Raw genomic sequence first — 19,944 nt, 5'->3', positions numbered from 1 at the left:
GCTCGTCGAGGCCACCGGCAGCCACGCGCCTGAGAGACGCGGGGCCGTCTGCACGCGCTCAGAGGCGCTCTCGCCGGCCGAGGCCGAGAGGGCGGCTCGCTTGGGTTTGGCAGGGGGTGTGTCCCAACAGGAGCGGCGCGCAGGGACCTCCCCGGGCTTAAAAGTACCTCCCTCGGCGCGCCGCGGCGCTGTGCAATGGAGCTGGACGCGGTGGATGGGGCGCGCGGGCGGTGCGCTTTTACGCGCGTGGGGACCCCTTGAGAGCGCCCTGCCGACGGAGCCGCCAGCAGCAGGCGGAGGTAAGGAGATCAGGGCGGCGGGGGGGGAAAGACTTTCCACGCGTCCGCAGAGAAGGGCTGGCTGGATAGCTTTCACGGGAGACGGGGCGGACGGCGAGTCGCCTTTCCCCGGCGAGGAGGACCGAGGACCGTCCGCGCTCTCCGCCATCTCCGTCCTCTCTCCAAATCCGGGCGCGGCAGCCCTCGCCATCCCGGAGTCTCTCTTTGCAGTGCCCGGCTCTGGAAAGCGGGGCTCTCTCTTGGAAACTTGCGGAGGGCGCCGCTCCGAACTTTGGGGGATAAGAATGCGGGCGAGAGGGCTCCTGAGCGCGCGCAGAGTGCGCTCAGGGCTGACGACTTCTGGACAGCCTCTTTGCCTGCCCGCCTCTTCTTGCTTCAGATAGGACTGTATTCGTCCAGAGCAACCGGGTCCGCTGGACAAGTTGGATCTCTCCCTCGGGGCTTGGGGGGGCTACCGCGGATGCAGCCGTGGCCCCTCGGAGAGAGAGTTTCCGAATATCCCCCTCCCCAGCCCTAATACTCTGAGACGTGCCAAGGCCTGGCGCTGCCTGCTCAGTCCGCTTGCCCTAGCCTGGCGGTGGTGGGGCTCAGATCAGCAAAAAGGAAATGTTCTCTGCACATGCTCTGGAGCACTCTTGCCTTTATTCTTCTTATGCCAGGGTCCGGACCCCAGAAGTGAAAACTGGTTGCCAGTTCATAGGGTCTGTGTAGTGTGTGTATATGTGTGTAATTCGATGCCACCTCAGCGACGACAATGGCGTCCTTCATTGCAAACAACTTTCCTTCTGAATTTTTAACCATGTTTTGGAATCTGGCAAAACCATGCCATGGCATTGGATTACTGGTACTGCCATGAAACCAGACCCTGGGTTGGAAAAAAAAGAAAACAACCCCACAGGATATGTTGTTGCTTGTGTTACACACACACACACACACACACACACACACAATTTTTGGAGTGAGAAGGGCTCCAGCTATTTTGTTTGTCAGCTGCTAAAAATCCACAACTTCAGCTGTTAAAAAAGGGTCCCCAGCAAAATAGAATACATAGCCCCCTTGGTGGGATTTATATCCTCAAAGTCAGGACAGAGATAATGGTTATAATGAGGAAAAAAGGAAGGCAGCAGTTAATATTGATAAAGCTGATTCAGCAGCAGGCAAAAATCTGAAAACAGCCAGGCCATCGGGAGCAAAGCAAAACTGAGAGGCAGGAACAATTCTTGAAAGCCGCCCTAAACAAGACTGAACTTGCCTCCTCAATGTGCAAAGTGGGGGTGGGTTAGCATGGGGGTTGCTGGTTCTCCCCCAGGACCCTGGAGCCCCCACCGTCCAGGCTGGCTCTTCCCAGCAATTCAGAGATGTTTTTCATCTGTTTCCAACGGCTAACTTTCACATCCTTTGCCCTTTGCTTCCTTTCCAACTTATAAATAAAGTCCAGGCCCCCCTCCCTCCTTAAGACATAGGAACTGGGGAGCCGGGGCTCAGCTCCTGCTAACTGGGAAGTAAGCAAAGCCATATTCCTCCCCAGGGCTTTTTTCAGGCAGAACTCGCCATAACTCAGTTCAGGCCCACTCTCAGGTGGGTGCCATTGCCGTTATAAGAGAACAAGGGAGGTGTTCGTGATGAACACCTGGCACCTCTTTTTCTAGAAAAATAGCACAGTTCCCCCCCCTCCTTTACAATACGATAATCTTTAGTGTCATTGTCCCGTACAGAACAACGAAATTGAAAAAACTACATCAGACATTCACAAGCCAACAAGCCTGCTATCCCAGCTATCCCAGCCTGGTTAGCCCCCTAAAAACTCTGATACCCCATAATTAAATATAATATACTCCCATAGAGACTACCTTACACTGCATTTAAAACCAAAATCACATTTGGATAGAAACTGTTCTAAAGGAAATGGAGCTACTCTAACACTCCATCTCGTCTCCAGCCTTTGTGCGGTGTGTGTGTGGGGGGGGGGGGGAATCTAGTCTGATGAGACTGAAGAGCTGACACTGAAATTTGGGGAAATTTGGACATTTCTCTCCAACCCTGCCATTTCTGGCACCCATTTATGAAGTGTGTCGAGATAACTTTTCCTCTCTGGTCTGCTGTCCCTAAAGGCCAAGGTGTGGGGTGAAATCAGGATCTACTGGCAGATCGCTGCGTGATTTGCAGTAGATTGGGGACGGTTTCTGATCCCCTGTTGTTTTAACAATACCAGCAACAAAACGATGGCAACTCTCACATTCCTAAATTATACTGAACAGTAACCAGGCTTGGATTTTGTGTGTGATCGCTGCTCACTTCGGATACTCAACAGCACATTCGTGGGCTCAGTGTTCTTTAATTCTGTCTCAGTGTTCTTTAATTCTGCACCAGGATTTGGCTGGTGGAGATTGGGGCTCCAGTGCCCCCACAAAAAGCCTGCAATCTGCCCACCTTTTCCCTAAATTGTTCTGTAGCATCTGGATTCTGCACCCAGGAAAACTTGGTGCGTAGTGACTTTTGGTTAGTTTGCTCTTCTGCGAGCCTTGGGGAATTGCTTTGCAGAGCATGGAATTCTCCCTGCAAACCCTGACCATGGTGATTTTATTGTCCCCTAATATACAGTATGTTCCTTATTTTGCTACACTATGAGCTGTGCCCTAACAAGTCACCCGCTTTCGATTTTCCTTTAACCTTCTGAGCAGAACAAGGTTCCCCTTTGGTTCTCTGATATTCCACCCAATTGCATGGTTTCAAGTTTCCTTGCGTCCACGAGGGCTAGGAACTTGACTTAGAGAAAAGGAGTCTTGCAACAATTGGGGTGCTTCACTTTGTGCCAGACAGCAAAACTGCTTGCAGGACCTTGATCCCAGATGTGCAGAATGAACCAGTCAAGCCACTGTATTTTGGAAAGGGAGATGCATTCTGCCAACTATAATTTATGGTAGCCAGTGCTTTGTGACAGTCTTCAAAGGTGCCGCAGCAACCTTGCTAGGCAGATCTCTGACATCCTGTAGTTTTACACCCAAAGGGCTGAAGCTGAGAGCCCAGGCACGCTTGACTTTATTTTTCTTTCTTCTTGGGGTGAAATGCTTGCCATTCCACGCTTGACAACTGCTGCTTCATTCCTGACATGTCAGCGCAAAAACAAACAAACCCCAAAATAAAACAGAAACAAACAAGAAACAGTTTGCTACTCTTCATTGTAAAACAAAAGTTGAACTTTTGTGCTTTTGAGAATGCTTGAAGCATAGCATCCTTACGGTTACAATGAGGAAAATGGAGTTTGCTTCTGCTGCCCTGATGTGAAACACACCTACTTAGGAATAAGCACCATTTCGTTGTAGAAATGAGTAATAGTGTGGTGTAGTGGTTAGAGCAGTCATAGGCAAACTCGGCCCTCCGGATGTTTTGAGACTACAATTCCCATCATCCCTGACCACCGGTCCTGTTAGCTAGGGATGATGGGAGTTGTAGTCTGAAAACATCTGGAGGGCCGAGTTTGCCTATGCCTGGGTTAGAGTGTTGGACTGGGACCTGGGAGGGCAGGACTCCAATCCACACTTGGCCATGTAGCTCACTGGGTGACCTTGGGCCAGTCACTGTCCCTCAGCCTACTCTACCTCACAGGGTTGTTGTGGGGGATAACCAAGAGGGGAGAACCAGGTATACCAGCTTGAGTTCCTTGGAGAAAAATGGGAGCTATAAATGCAATAAAAATGGTGATGATGAGGATCATCATCATCACAATAACATAATTTTTGTCATACAGTGAGCTTCTATGACCATGCACATTCCTGACTGTTAGTCATGCTCCCAGAAGTGTCAGCATCATATGGGACTTGCAGCTCAGTTGGTTAGAGCATAATAATAATAATAATAATAATAATAATAATAAAAATAAATAATTTTATTTATACCCCGCCCTCCCCGGCCAGAGCTAGGCTCAGGGCGGCTAACACCAATAAAATCACAGTAAAAACATAATAAGGGAAAAAGAAGAAGAAAAAAAAACCATTTTAAATATAGGTTAAAATGCAATTTAAAATGCAGCCTCATTTTAAAAGTAGCCAATAGATCAAGACCGTAAGGGGAGGGAAACATAAGGGTCAGACTGAGTCTGAACCAAAAGTCAGGCAGAACAGCTCTGTCTTGCAGGCCCTGCGGAAAGATGTCACGTCCCGCAGGGCCCTAATTTCTTGGGACAGAGCGTTCCACCAAGTCGGGGCCAGTACTGAAAAGGCCCTGGCCCTAGTTGAGACCAATCTAACCACCTTGCGACCTGGGACCTCCAAAATGTCATTTGTGGACCTTAAGGTCCTCCGCGGGGCATACCAGGAGAGGCAGTCCCGTAGGTACATGGGTCCTAGGCCGCATAGGGCTTTAAAGGTCAAAACCAACACCTTAAACCTGACCCTGTACTCCACCGGGAGCCAGTGCAGTTGGTAAAGCACTGGATGAATGTGATGCTGATACTGTAATGCCAAGGTTGCAAGTTCGATTCCCGTATGGGACAGCTGCATCTTCCTGAAGTCTGCAAAAGCTGGTTAGGATGTTCATAGCTGGCATAAGGGGCACCCAGGCAGAGTGGACATCTTGGTCTAGATTGCAGGGTAGCCCAGTGATTGAAAAATGGCATGTGCCATAATAATAAATGAAAATTCAGAGCCAGTGGCGCTGGGCCTGTGTGTATTTTGCCATTGGAACCTCAAAACATTCCATATGCAAGCTTGAAAAAGAGACACAGGTCCCGAAATGAGTCTGGAACTGGAAGTTAAACCCCATGTTCTTCAGCTGGGTAAGTCAGGAGTGATTGCGAGGGGTTGTGCCAAATTGGGTGGCATATGAGGAGGTATCTGGGGAGATGTGGGTGAGGGGCCTGAGAAGGGCATAAGTGGCACTTAGCATAAGGTGGGCAGCATAGGAGAAAGGCTTGTAGGTTCAGGAGATCTTTGGACAATGGAGGGAGGTGGAGCTACAGGAAGGAAGGGCACAGGTTGGGCATCTGTTGGGGCATGAAACTGGAGAGGTGGAGGGTGGCAAGAGGCAGGCGAGGACAGGGCTGCCTCTTGCACCTTTTTGCCAGCTGAAATGCCATCTTCAGCTCACCTGTTAAACGGGCAGGAGCCTTGCCCTCTTTTTCATTGGGGCACCAGGAGCAGCCCCTGGCGTGTATCACTCTTTGCAACTGCCGCTAGGAAAATTAGAGCAAATTATATAGCCAGGATAGCCACCAACTGTAAAGGAGATGGATTTATTTGACCCTATCTACATCAAGCTAAAAGGGATGCGGGTGGCGCTGTGGGTTAAACCACAGAGCCTAGGACTTGCCGATCAGAAGGTCGGTGGTTCGAATCCCCACGAAGGGGTGAGCTCCTGTTGCTCGGTCCCTGCTCCTGCCCACCTAGCAGTTCGAAAGCACCTCAAAGTGCAAGTAGATAAATAGGTACCGGTCCGGCAGGAAGGTAAACGGCGTTTCCGTGCGCTGCTCTGTTTCGCCAGAAGCGGCTTAGTCATGCTGGCCACATGACCCGGAAGCTGTACGCTGGCTCGCTCGGCCAATAAAGCAAGATGAGCGCCGCAACCCCAGAGTCGGCCACGACTGGACCTAATGGTCAGGGGTCCCTTTACCTTTACCTTCACATCAAGCTATAGTCTATCTTTATCACCAAACTCCAAATATAATTGCACATTGTATTAATTATTTTTTAATATATTAGTGGCCATGTGACGATTTTAGCCTATAGATTTTATTGTTTAATGTCTTAACCTGCATATTAAGGTACTTTTATAGCTCTGTTGAGAGTAGGTAATGTCTTGATAATATAAATGTTTTAAGTTTTTTGTATTAATCCAGCGTATTTTCTTTTCATTGTTGAATGATTCTGTGTACACTGCGGCAGCCTTTGGCTATGTGCAATAAAACTGACTGACCAGGAGCAGCCTTTGCCAACCTGGTGCCCTCCAGATGTTGTTGGGCTTCATCAGTGGTGGGATTACCTGGTGGGGGCACTAAGAGGCTGGGGTGGGGGCTCTGGAGGTGACCCTCAGGCTTTGCAAGGCTGGCGTTGCGGGATCATGTTCATCAGTTTGGTTGGATTAATTCAACCAAAGAGTTGGACCGGGATTTTGAATGCAATTAATTGCTGCTGTTTTGAACCCCACTGTGCTTTTCTCTTCCTTAGTGGGTTGTGCAAACTGCTGTTCTGAGAAATGCATTTTATAGGGTAGGGTGGGGTCTGTTTATGGAACTAAGGGGGTGGTGCCCCCCCTCCAAAAGTTTGGAAAAAGTTCATCTTTGGCTAGCTGCTTCTAATTGGAGCCTCCCTCCTGCTGACTCATGTTTATATATGAGATATATATTTATACCCACACATACATATATACACGGTCTGTCATTCTCAAGGCCGTTTTTGGGTGCTGCCTCGGCATCCCAGATGGACCACGAGATGTTTCTTGGGACGCTGCCTGAGAGAGACGCCCTCCTTCCCAATCCTGGTCCTACCTTGAAGTTCTGCAAGCAGCCCGCCCATCCGGCTGGCGTCGAAATCTCCTGCTCCCCGCAGTTTGAAAGTTGTTTGGATGTAACGCAACGTCTTCCGGGACGGTTTCTCTCCCCCCCCCCCCGCCCCAGATGGGAATGATTTATGCCTGTTTGCCTTGGGCTGGTGTCCAAGGCAGATAAACAGAAGCAGGGCTTCTGAGAACGGTTACTTCTCCTCCAACGCAAGTGGACCGGGAACTTTGTGGACCACTCACTTCGGGAGGAAGCAGCCATTGGCAAAAGAAGAGCTGATCTCAGATCGATTCCCTCTCTCTTTCTCTCCCTGCTGTTGCAGAAGATGACTCTGAACACCCAGCGAGGAGGCAGCGCCAGCCCTGCCAGAAGGCGTGCCAGCACCCCGCTGCCCATGCCCTATGGGTCTCGCCCAGGGATGCTGAGTGTCCGTCCCAGCCAGGCTGAACCAGGCCACCCGCAGCTGGGGCAGTCATCCTCCTGTGACCCCAAAGTCCACTTGCCTGAGCCCCGTGGCAGCTGGTCGTCCGAGTCCTCCGACTCTGAGGAGTCCTGGGAATCCTTGTACCGCGTGGTGCTGTTGGGCGACCCTGGCGTGGGCAAGACCAGCCTGATGTACCTCTTTGCTGGGGTTCAAGACAAGGATCTGCCTGAGCAGCAGAGAGGTAGGGCTGCCGTGTGATTAATAATAATAATAATAATAATAATAATAATAATAATAATTTTTATTTATACCCTGCCCTCCCCAGCCAAGGCCGGGCTCAGAGCGGCTTACAAGCAATAATAAAAACAAGATGAATGATTACAACTTAAAAACAAAAATAAAATACAACATTAAAATAATGGAACATTAAAATATTAAAATGTAGCCTCATCGCAGGAGGAGAAGGAAAAGAAAAAAGAGAGGGAGGGAATCAAATTGGCTCCAAGCCAAAGGCCAGGTGGAACAACTCTGTCTTACAGGCCCTGCGGAAAGAAATCAGATCCTGCAGGGCCCTGGTCTCATGAGACAGAGCGTTCCACCAGGGAGGAGCCAGTGTTGAAAAGGCCCTGGCTCTGGTAGAGGTTAATCTGACTTCCTTAGGGACCTCTAGGGTGTTGCTATATATGGACCTTAAGGTCCTCCGTGGGGCATACCGGGAGAGGCGGTCCCATAGGTACGAGGGTCCTAGGCCATGAAGGGCTTTAAAGGTCCAAACCAGCACCTTGAACCTGACCCTGTACTCCACCGGGAGCCAGTGCAGCTGGAAAAGCACTGGGTGAATATGCTCCCATGGCAGAGACCCCGTGAGGAGCCTCGCTGCAGCATTCTGCACCCGCTGGAGTTTCTGGGACAGCTTCAAGGGCAGCCCCGCGTAGAGACAATTACAGTAGTCAAGCCTGGAGATGACCGTCACATGGATCACTGTGGCCAGGTCGGGGAGGGAAAGGTAAGGGACCAACTGTCCCTTACACCAATTTGTGGGGGGCTGGGGAGGAATGAGAGGGGGCTGGGGGGCGGGTTCAAACTGCCTAGAAAAAGCCCTTGTGGAGTATCAGTGGTGTGAACTAGCATCACTCAGTTTATTTCCTTGTTAATAATAATAATAATAATAATAATAATAATAATAATAATAATTTATACCCCGCTCATCTAGCTGGGTTTCTGCACCCACTCTGGGTGGCTTCTAACAAAGCTGTGCCAGTCCAGCTCACGGACAATCTCTGTGGGAGTGATCCAGCCCCTGGCCGGCAAACCTTGCTGCCCCCAGTGATAGACGCTCCTCAGTGGCGTAGCGTGGGGGGTGCAGGGGGGGCCGGCCACACCGGGCGCAACATCTGGGGGTTAGGGTTAGGGGCGCAAATCCATGGGTTAGGGGGCGCAAATTACTTGCCTTGCCCCGGGTGCTGACAACCCACGCTACGCCACTGACGCTCCTGGCCACTGAGGTCACCTCTGCTTCTCTTGACAAGGATCATTTACACCTCTTGCCCTTAAGGAGAGCCTGCTGGATCAGGTCCATGGCCCATCCAGTCCAGCATCCTGTTCTCACAATGGCCAACCAGATACCCATTATGGGAAACTCACAAGCAGGATTCAGGCACAAGAGCAGTCCTCTCCCATCCTGTAGTTTCCAGCAGGTGGTCTTTGGTGCCTCCAACTGCTGCCTCCAATTGTGGAGGGCAAAGCATAGACCTCCTGGCTAGGAGTCTTCAATAGCCCTCTCTCATCCCTGAATTTGGCCGTCACGGTCTCCTGTGGGAGGGAGTTCCACAGTCTAACGACGCGCTGCATGAATAAGGTGTCATGCGCTGGGCCCAATGAAGTTTTCTGGGGTAGGTGCAGCTTCTGTTCCTCAGGGTGACCATTCCCGGCTGATCCTGACCTTTTCTGCTCTTTTCAGAGGATACCTACGAGCGCACCTTATCGGTGGACGGCGAGGAGACAACGTTGATGGTGATTGACACCTGGGAAGCTGAGAAGCGGGTAGGCCAATGGTCTTGATAGATCACGACTAGATTGCACAACTAGCAAGGAGGATTCATAGAATGGGGAAACAGAAGGGGAAAACTTCAGGGAGAGGAGGAGCTAAAAGGTGCTGCTCTCTTAAACTAAGCTGATAGAGAAGCGCTTCCCTTTCCTTCCTCTGCTGCAGCCTGATGGAATAGCTGATGCCAGGGGACATTGCAGGGAGGAGCCTGATGGAAGTATGATCCAGGGAACCAGGCAGAGGGCCTTCTCGGTAGTGGCCCCCGCCCTGTGGAATGCCCTCCCAGCAGATGTCAAAGAGAAAAACAACTACCAGACTTTTAGAAGACATCTGAAGGCAGCCCTGTTCAGGGAAGCTTTTAGTGTTTAATAGGTTATTGTATTTTAGTGTTCTGTTGGAAGCCGCCCAGAGTGGCTGGGGAAACCCAGCCAGATGGGTGGGGTATAAATAATTTCTTCTTCTTCTTCTTCTTCTTCTTCTTCTTCTTCTTCTTCTTCTTCTTCTTCTTCTTCTTCTTCTTCTCTGACTGTTCGACTCGGAAAGTGATTATTTTGCATGGGAACATGGGAAGCTTACTAAAAGTGCTGAACAAATGACCTAAATTGAGGAGAGATCTGCTAGGACATGGGTAGGCAAACTAAGACCCGGGGGCCGGATCTGGCCCAATCGCCTTCTAAATCCGGCCCGCGGATGGTCCGGGAATCAGCGTGTTTTTATATGAGTAGAATGTGTCCTTTTATTTAAAATGCATCTCTGGGTTATTTGTGGGGCATAGGAATGTGTTCATATATTTTTTCCAAACTATAGTCCGGCCCCCCACAAGGTCTGAGGGACAGTGGACCGGCCCCCTGCTGAAAAAGTTTGCTGACCCCTGGTTTAGACCACAGGACCAGGCTAGGATCATGGCGGTCCGAGGCAAGAGAACACACATCTCTGGCTTCTGGGCGACTGAATTGTCTGCTCTGCTTCATCCAGCCAGCTCTTGCTGGAAGTGCCATTGTCCTTTTACACACACACACACACACAGAGAGAGAGAGAGAGAGAGAGAGAGAGAGAGAGAGAGAGAGAGAGAGTGCGCGCTGCCCTGTCTGTCTGCAGATTAAAAGCTTCTGCCTCTGGGCCCTGTTTGACACAGCCTCCTTGTCGATCCGTCAGTGGCCTCTTCCTGCCCGGGGAGCTTCTCTTCCAAGCCATCCCGGGCTGCCTGCTCAGCGCAGCGGAAGCAACACAAAACCAACCCAAACAAGATGCCGCCCCGTAGGAACAGGAAAGGCAACAGCAAGGTACCGGACTGATCCTGCAGGTGTGCAACATCTGGACGAGGAATGGAAGCAGCCTGGCTTTGTCTCTGCAGCTGGGCACGGGGGCAGCAAAAACACTTTTCTGTTTGGAAATGGTTAGGCATCCCTGCAAAGCTGCAAAATGGAACTAGCTCAGGGATGTAGGGAAGGAAGAAAGTTGCAGCTCATTTATGCTGGCTAAGATAATAATACAGTGGTACCTCGGGTTAAGTACTTAATTCGTTCTGGAGGTCCGTTCTTAACCTGAAACTGTTCTTAACCTGAAGCACCACTTTAGCTAATGGGGCCTCCTGCTGCTGCCGCGCCACCAGAGCACGGTTTCTGTTCTCATCCTGAAGCAAAGTTCTTAACCCAAGGTAATATTTCTGTGTTAGTGGAGTCTGTAACCTGAAGCGTATGTAACCTGAAGCGTATGTAACCCGAGGTACCACTGTAATAATAATAATAATAATAATAATAATAATAATTTCTTTTTTGTACCCTGCACATCTGGCTGGGTTTCCCCAGCCACTCTGGGTGGCTTCCAACAAAGATTAAAAATACATCAAAATGTCACACACTAAAAACGTCCCTGAACAGGGCTGCCTTCAGATGTCTTCTAAATGTCAGGTAGTTATTTATCTCTGACATCTGATGGGAGGGCGTTCCACAGGGTGGGTGCCACCACCGAGAAGGCCCTCTGCCTGGTTCCCTGTAGCTTTGCTTCTCGCAGTGAGGGAACCGTCAGAAGGCCCTCGGAGCTGGACCTCAGTGTCTGAGGTGAACGATGGGGGTGGAGATGCTCCTTCAGGTATACTGGACCAAGGCCATTTAGGGCTTTCAAGGTCAGCACCAACACTTTGAATTGTGCTCGGAAACGTACTGGGAGCCAGTGTAGGTCTTTCAAGACCGGTGTTATGTGGTCTCGGCAGCCGCTCCCAGTCACCAGTCTAGCTGCCGCATTCTGGATTCGTTGCGGTTTCCAGGACACTAGACCTCTCACTCTGGCCCTTGAGACGCTGCCAGCCACTTCCACTCTCCCAGCCTTACAACAACCCTGTAGGGTAGGCCACTCTTATCTCCATGCAACAGAAGCCTGACTAGGGCAACCTCATGATTCGAGGGAACTGAATCGGGAACATTGCAGCTTTTTCCCCAGCTGTGTGCCTCTCCACCCGGCCGGCTCTCAATCTAATGGAATGTTTTGCACTTGTTTTTAATTGATTGCTTCCCATCGAAAGCTTTTGGAGATGAAGCAGCCGTGACAAATGTAAAGTGATCAATGGATGCTCCCACATGCAACGCGGGCAGAAACTCACAGCCGGAACTCCAGCCCGGGAAAAAACCACAGACAACGTGCCCTACGCTGGATCATCTGGCCCATGTTTCACCAGTCTGGGGTCCTTCCAGTTGTTTTGGACTGGGGATGATGGGAATGGTAGTCCAAAAAGTTCTGGAGGGCACCAGGTTGGCGAAGGCTGAGAATTCAGAAGCATCCATTCTTCGGTGATCAGCCTTCTTTATGATCCAGCTCTCACTTCCATACATCAATACTGGGAAAACGATAGCTTTAACTAGACGGACCTTTGTTGGCAAGATCTAGCTAAAGATTAACAAACTACATCAAAGCTACCTCCTATCTTTATGACCCAGGATGCCCGATGAAGCAACTGGCCTGTGTATTTAGAATGCTGATACGTGCCTGTAAGGTGTAGAGAAAGCAAATGGCAGAGGTGCAGAGGCTTGTGGGATTTGATCAGAAATTATTGTCAATGAATCAAACCCAGTCAACGCAGTGCTTTCACCACGGACACAATGGCTTGATGCATATTTTATAATTTCTCATAGTAATCCCACCCGATTCCACACACTTTGGATATTTGCACCCCTACAGAACCCTCCTCCTGCCGCTTCCAGAGCCACCGCTGCTGCCCTGGGGAGCCGTGCTAAGTTGCCCTTTTGCCTTTCCCACAGGCCCCGGAGGAAGACAACTGGTTCCACAACTACTGCATGCAGGTGGGCAACGCCTACGTCATCGTCTACTCCATCACCGACCGGGGGAGCTTCGAAAGCGCCTCCGAGCTCCGGATCCAGCTGCGCAGGACCCGTCAGGCAGAGAACATCCCCATCATCCTGGTGGGGAACAAGACAGACCTGGTGCGCTCCCGAGAGGTGTCTGTGGAAGGTGGGTGGAAAAGGGCTTGGGATGGACCCATGTGGGGCCTCGGGAGGAATCCTGCTTTATTTTGGGGGGCGGCGGGAGGGAGAAGGAGAAAAGCAAGGAGAAAGGCAATTTGGCAGTATGCTGTTTTGTTTCTCAATTTATCCTACGCTGCCTTGTGACGGCAATGTGCCCCGAAAGGTTGTTTTCAAACTGTGGAATTTCACTCCATAAGACGCACCTGACCATAAGACACACCTAATTTTTAGAGGAGGAAAGGGGGGAAAGTCCCGTTTTTGCAGGGATCAGCTCACAGTTGTGCAGCTTCTTTTACAAAGGGGAAAAGCTCCTTTTTTGAGGATCAGCTCAAAGTTGTTGAGCATACTTTGCAAAGGGAAAAAATCCTGTTTTTATGCGGTTCAACTCACAGTTCTGCAGCTTCTTTAGGAAAGCGAGCCATTTCTACAGTTTCCAGACAATCTAATCAGCCAGTCACATGTTGCTGGGGAAACAAACAGCCTCTGTCTGCAGAACATTCAACAATGGAGACCTAGGCAAGGGGGCTGGGTCGGAAAGGGAGCCAGCGATCAGCCACACATTCGCTCAATAAGACGCACAGAGATTTCTCCTTACTTTTTAGGAGAAAAAAGTGTATCTTATGGAGCAAAATATACAGTACATACAGTGGGTGCACGGATTGCAATTTGGCACTTCTGCGCATGCACAAAGCGCGATTTAGCGCTTCTGCACATGCTCGACCGCCGAAACCCGGAAGCCACCCGCTCCGGTACTTCTGGATATCGGCGGCCCGCAACTCAATAAAACACAACCTAAAGCATCTGTAACCCAAGGTATGACTGTACCGTACTTTTCCGTGTACAGTCATCCCTCGGGTTACAGATGATTCGGGTTGTGTGATTTCGGGTTGCACACCGTGCTGAACCCGGAAGTACCGCAACGGGTTACTTCCGGGTTTCGGTGCTTGTGCATGAGCAGAAGTGCTAAATCGTGCTTTGCACAGAAGTGCCAAATTGCAACCCACACGTGCGCAGATGCGCGGGTCACAGGTTGCGAACGCTGCAGGTTGCGAACATGCCTCCTGCATGGATCACGTTCGCAACCCGACTGTCCACTGTATAAGACTAGGTTTATTTCCTTAAATATCATGCTAAAAAGTGGGGGTCGTCTTAGACATGGGTAGGTCGTGCATAGGGTCCGACGCTGCGTCATTTTGGCGGGCGATTGGCAGCTTCTGCCAGTGAGGGGACAGACGTGATGCAGATTTCGTGATGCGTGTGGGTGAGCGATTTTCGGCATTCCCACCTAAAAGAAGCTCAACAACTTTGTGCCATCTCCCCACCCCCCACTATCTTAAATTTGAGTCCCCCAAAATAGGGGGCATCTTATACACGGAAAAATATGGTATATAATTTTAAAAGAAATACAGTATCCATAAATGAAAGCTACTTGATAGCATAGTCTCCCCCGAGATGTCTTGGAATGTCTGGAAACAAACGAAAGTGTGAATCCCCACAGCCCCCGGAGGTCTCTTGGCCAAAAGCAAATGTTTGCACACAGACTTGATAAAAGCACATTTGATTAATTGACTTTAGATTTCTTTAATCCCTAGAAATAACCTCAGTGCCTCCAGACTGACAGTATTTTGTGGGAAGGAAGGCACATGTACCAGAACTTAATGCTTTGCATATTTAAAGTGGATTAAAGCCTTCAGTTGCCCAAGTGCAACAAATCAATTTTTTTTAAAAAACCATTTTGCCCTTTGCCATTTGGAAAGCGACAGTGAGATGCACGGAGAAGTTTGGGATGAATGAATTATTAGTGGGAAGATGTGCAAACAGCCCACGACAATACAGTGGTACCTCGGGTTACATACGCTTCAGGTTACATACACTTCAGGTTACAGACTCCACTAACCCAGAAATAGTGCTTCAGGTTAAGAACTTTGCTTCAGGATAAGAACAGAAATCGTGCTCCAGTGGCGCGGCAGCAGCTGGAGGCCCTTTTAGCTAAAGTGGTACCTCAGGTTAAGAACAGTTTCAGGTTAAGTACGGACCTCCGGAACGAATTAAGTTATTAACCCAAGGTACCACTGTATTAGGATGGACACAGGGTTTCCACCCTATAAAGACCGGATATAATCTAACCCCTTCATAAACTTTGTGCAAGCAGATTCGGATGAAACCTGAATGAAATATACTCAGAGTCAAGAGTGGATTTCATGCTCTTTATTCAGCTCATAGTGGCGAGGAGGAATGGAAGTTCCCCCAGAATATCTGCTTTATATACATTATTTACAAAAGGGGCCCCACATGACTGGCTAATTCTGGGATTCTCCTGTAGGCCAATCAGGTTGCGGATTTACTTCCACCTGGAGCATGATTGGGTGGCTCCTGTGGACAAATCAGACTGCTGCATTCTGGATTCTATTGTTCTAGGACCAATCAGACTGCTGCATTTTGGATCCTATTCAACTTAGTACATAACACTGAATAAACGGGTTGCATGGAGACATGGGTGTAGCCAGGGGGCAGGGAGGGGCAGCTAGCCCCCACCAATCAATAAAAAAATCAATAAAAATACATAGCTAACTGAGATTCTCCCCCCACCCACAAAGGCCTGCCCCGCCCAACAAAAATCCTGGCTACACCCATGCATGGAGGGATCCGATTTAGGTCTTGTTTTGTTTTTGTTTTTTTAATAATTTTTATTAATTTCCCATTTAAACATATATAATCACACTATTATTATCCACTTTACTCCTTTGGCTCTTTAGAGCCTGTCAACTTCCTTCGCTCCCACCACTTGGCTTTCAAAACTAACCTTGATATCACAGCATTTTATATATTTTCCAGTTCTAATATAACTCATTACAAAATACCTCACAATTTAAATATAGAAAGGTAAGAAACTTCTCATGACACGTCTTCAGATAACCCTACTAGGGTTGTTAAATTTACTCCAGTCATTTTGGAATACTTGATCATGCTGGTTTCGGATTTTTCACGTCAGCTTTGCCAGTTCCTCAAAGTCCCATCGTTTTCATCTGCCCCTCTTCTTTCGTTGGTACTTCTTGTGGTTTCCATTTTTGGGCTAAAAGAGTTCTTGCAGCAGTTGTTGCATACATAAACAGTCTTTTATCTCTCTTTTTGTGGTATCTCTTCACCTACTATACTCAGTGAAAAGGCTTCTGGTTTTTTTAACAAAAGTGTTTTTAAACATTTTCTTTAACTCATTATATATCATTTCCCAGAAAGCCTTTACAGCTTTACAAGTAATAATAATAATAATATTAACAATAATTGATTATTTATACCCCGCCACTCTGGGCGGCTTCCAAAAAAATATTAAAATACAGTAATGCATCAAACATTAAAAGCTTCCTTAAACAGGGCTGCCTTCAGGTGTCTTCTAAAAGTCTGGTAGTTGTTTTTCTCTTTGACATCTGGTGGGAGGACATTCCACAGGGCGGGCGCCACCACCGAGAAGGCCCTCTGCCTGGTTCCCTGTAACTTGGCTTCTCGCAATGAGGGAACCGCCAGAAGGCCCTCGGCGCTGGATCTCAGTGTCCGGGCTCAACAATGGGGGTGGAGACGCTCCTTCAGGTACACAGGACCGAGACCGTTTAGGGCTTTAAAGATCAGCACCAACACTTTGAATTGTGCTCGGAAACGTAATGGGAAGCAATGCAGATCTCTCAGGACCGGTGTTATGTGGTCCTGGCGGCCGCTCCCAGTCACCAGTCTAGCTGCCGCATTCTGGATTAGTTGTAGTTTCTGGGTCACCTTCAAAGGTAGCCCCACATAGAGCGCATTGCAGTTGTGCAAGCGGGAGATAACAAGAGCATGCACCACATATGGTAGAAGATACCACGATTTAGGTTTCGTAGCTGGGTTTTCCTGGTGTTGGGTTTGGTCCGGAGATGGGAAGGCCTACCCTTAAATGTTGAAAGATTCAGTACAGATAAAAGGACGTCCTTCTACATGCAGCGCATAGTTAAACTACGGAACTCCCTTCTGCAGGAGGGAATGATGGTCACCAACCTTGGCTTTGAAAGAGCAGAGGAGCAGAGGACTAGCGATAGCTAGTAGCGGCTGCAATGCTTTTGAATACCAGCTGCTGGAAACGACTGGAGGGGAGAGGGCTCTTGCGTTCGAATCCTGCTTGCTGCTTTCCTTCCAGGGCATCTGGTTGGCCACTGTGGGCTCAAGGGGCCTGAGCCTGATCCGGCAGACTCTTTTGACGCCCTCACGTTCTCTGGGTCTCTCCCTGCCGCTCGCCTGGAGCATCTCCTAACCGGCTGCCAGTGTGGTGTGGTGGTTAAGAGCAGTAGACTCGTAATCTGGGGAACCGGGTTCGTGTCTCTGCTCCTCCACATGCAGCTGCTGGGTGACCTTGGGCCAGTCACACTTCTCTGAAGTCTCTCAGCCTCACTCACTTCACAGAGTGTTTGTTGTGGGGGAGGAAGGGAAAGGAGAATGTTAGCCGCTTTGAGACTCCTTCGGGTAGTGATAAAGCGGGATATCAAATCCAAACTCTTCTTCTTCTTCTTCTTTTCTCTCGGCAGAGGGCCGCGCCTGCGCCGTGGTCTTCGACTGCAAGTTCATCGAGACGTCCGCCGCCCTGCAGCACAATGTGTCTGAGCTCTTTGAGGGGGTGGTGCGGCAGATCCGCCTGCGCCGTGACAGCAAGGAGGCCAACGAGAGGCGCATGTCTCTCTACAAGCGCAAGGAGAGCCTCACCAAGAAGGTGCGCCGCTTCCTCGACCGGCTGGTGGCGCGCAACAACAAGAAGGTGGCGCTGAAAGTCCGCTCCAAGTCCTGCCATGACCTCTCCGTGCTCTGAGCGAACCGGACGCCACTGTCCTTCTCCTCTTCCTCCTCTTCCTCCTCCTGCTCTTGCCTCTGGTTTTTCCAGGAGTTTTCCTGGGCTTCATTCCCACATGTCCGTAGGCATTTGCAAACTCTCTTCTTTGCTAGGTTCTCTTAGGACACGGCCTTCCGATAGGGAGAAGCCAAAAACTGAGGGGGAACCAGAAGGAGATGTGCAGGGTCCTCCCAGAACCATTTTGGGTGATGGAGGAAGGACTTCGAGTGGCACCTCTGACTGCATCAGAAGGCAGAGCATTGAACTGGGACCATAGTGTGGATTCTGGGGGAGATGGCAGGCTCTCGCCCAGGGGTCAGCAACCTTTTTCAGCCATGGGCCGGTCCACCGTCCCTCAGACCTTGTGGGGGGCCGGACTATATTTTGGAGAGAGAAAAATGAACGGGATTCCTCTGCTCCACAATAAAAGCACACATTCTACCCATGTAAAAACACCCTCATTCCCGGACCATCCACGGGCCGGACTTAGAAGGCGATTGGGCCGGATCTGGCCCCCGGGCCTTAGGTTGACTACCCCTGCGTCTGGCACTTGTTTTGCTTTGGAAGCATCCCAGAATAGGCTGTTATCCTGCTCGATCCTTTCGCCTGCCTTGTTTCTGAAATAGGACAATGATGCCAGGCTGGGGTTCCCTCTTGTACAGACATGGAGTATGCCTTTCTTTTGACAGCATCTATCAGATTGGACGCGGGTGGCGCTGTGGGTTAAACCACAGTGCCTAAGGCTTGCCAATCAGAAGGTCTGCGGTTCAAATCCCCGCGATGGGGTGAGCTCCCATTGCTCGGTCCCTGCTCCTGCCAACCTAGCAGTTCGAAAGCACGTCAAAGTGCAAGTAGATAAATAGGTACCGCTCCGGCAGGAAGGTAAACAGCATTTCCGTGCGCTGCTCTGGTTCGCCAGAAGCGGCTTAGTCATGCTGGCCACATGACCCGGAAGCTGTACGCCGGCTCCCTCAGCCAGTAAAGCGAGATGAGCGCCGCAACCCCAGAGTCGTCCGCGACTGGACCTAATGGTCAGGGGTCCCTTTACCTTTACCTTTGCTACCCACAATGGCTGTGTTCTGCTTCCATCATCGGAGCCACTATGCCTCTGTATACCAATTTCTAGAGACCACAGGTGAGGCAACTTCTGTTGTGCTCAGATCTTGCTTGTAGGCTTCAATTGGGTGCATCTGGTCAGCCACTGTGAGAACAGAATGCTGGACTAGATGGTCCACTGGCCTGATGCACAAGGTTCTTGCATACCCTCCAACATTTCTCCAATGAAAATAGGGAGGTCCTGTTCAATAATAATAATACAGTGGTACCTCTGGATGCAAATGGGATCCGTTCCAAAGCCCTGTTCACATCCAAAGCAGAACACAACCTGCGTCTGCGCGGGTTACGATTCACCGCTTTTGCGCATGAGCATGGCATCATTTTGAGCATCTGCGCATGCACGAGCGGCGAAACCTGGAAATAACGCGTTCCGTTACTTCTAGGTTGCCGCAGAGCGCAACCCGAAAACGCTCAACCTGAAGCAACTTCAACCCGAGGTATGACTGTAATAATAATAATAAAAATAGTAATAATAATAATTTTATTATTTATATCCTGCCCATTTGACTGGGTTGCCCCAGTCACTCTGGGCAGCTTCCACCTTATATGAAAACATAATAAAACATAAAACATCAAAAAAAATCCTCTCCTATACAGGGCTGCCTTCAGATGTCTTCCAAAATATTGTATAATTACTTATCTCCTTGGCTCGCAGGGGGGGTCGCACAACTCCATACCCTCCAACATTTCTCTGCTGAAAACAGGGACGTCTTAAGGAAAAGCAGGACATTTTGGGATCAAATCCGAAACCGGGGCGGCTTTTCTAAATCCGAGACTATCCCTGGAAAGTGGGGACAATTGGAGGGTCTCTTCTTGTGTTCAGAACTGGTGGTGCAAAATTCCGCAAGAGGGTATGTTTGTGTGTGTTTAGAACTGTCCAAAAGGTTTTCTGGGAATTTACTGCCTTTTTACAAAAACCCGAAAACGTTTAGTAAGTGTCTGCTTTTTTCCAGTAGGCACTGCTTGTACATTTGTAAATAAAGCAACTACGGCCGAGCCTCCTGGTTTTACTCCTCCAAACGAAAGCAAAACTGGTGGAGTTTCTACCCCTTGGGAGGGTTCAGCGGGGAATATGTGCTGCCTTTGCAAGGAGAGGTTACGGGTGGCTTAATCGGGCCCGGAGCCAGCAGGGCTGATTTCAGCTCAGGGGATCGGCTCCTTCTCAGGGTCAGGTCAGAAGTTTCCATCGCTGGTGGGAGCAGCCAGGCTTTGTTTAAGGAGGCGAGCAGAGCGGAGGAGG

At 49.7% G+C, this 19,944-nt stretch overlaps 1 protein-coding gene across 2 annotated transcripts; it reads left to right on the top strand.

Moving 5' to 3' along the window:
• On the top strand, positions 1 to 19,700 carry REM1 (RRAD and GEM like GTPase 1). Of its 2 annotated transcripts, none has more exons than XM_081011546.1 (5): positions 1 to 299; positions 7,115 to 7,457; positions 9,177 to 9,259; positions 12,518 to 12,700; positions 17,290 to 19,700. In XM_081011546.1, the coding sequence occupies exons 2-5, from the start codon at positions 7,118 to 7,120 to the stop codon at positions 17,524 to 17,526; spliced, it is 843 nt and encodes a 280-aa protein (XP_080867672.1). In that variant the 5' UTR covers positions 1 to 299; positions 7,115 to 7,117; the 3' UTR covers positions 17,527 to 19,700. The 2 variants fall into 2 exon arrangements, with proteins under 2 accessions (XP_080867672.1, XP_080867671.1); XM_081011545.1 differs by having other exon boundaries at positions 4 to 299; positions 12,518 to 12,728.
• Positions 19,701 to 19,944: the final 244 nt, after the last annotated feature.

Source organism: Podarcis pityusensis (genome assembly GCF_964106645.2).
Source record: "Podarcis pityusensis genome assembly, chromosome: 6".
Lineage (NCBI taxonomy): Eukaryota > Metazoa > Chordata > Lepidosauria > Squamata > Lacertidae > Podarcis > Podarcis pityusensis.
Note: the sequence above shows the minus strand (reverse complement) of the source record. Positions and strands in the feature narration are given on the sequence as shown.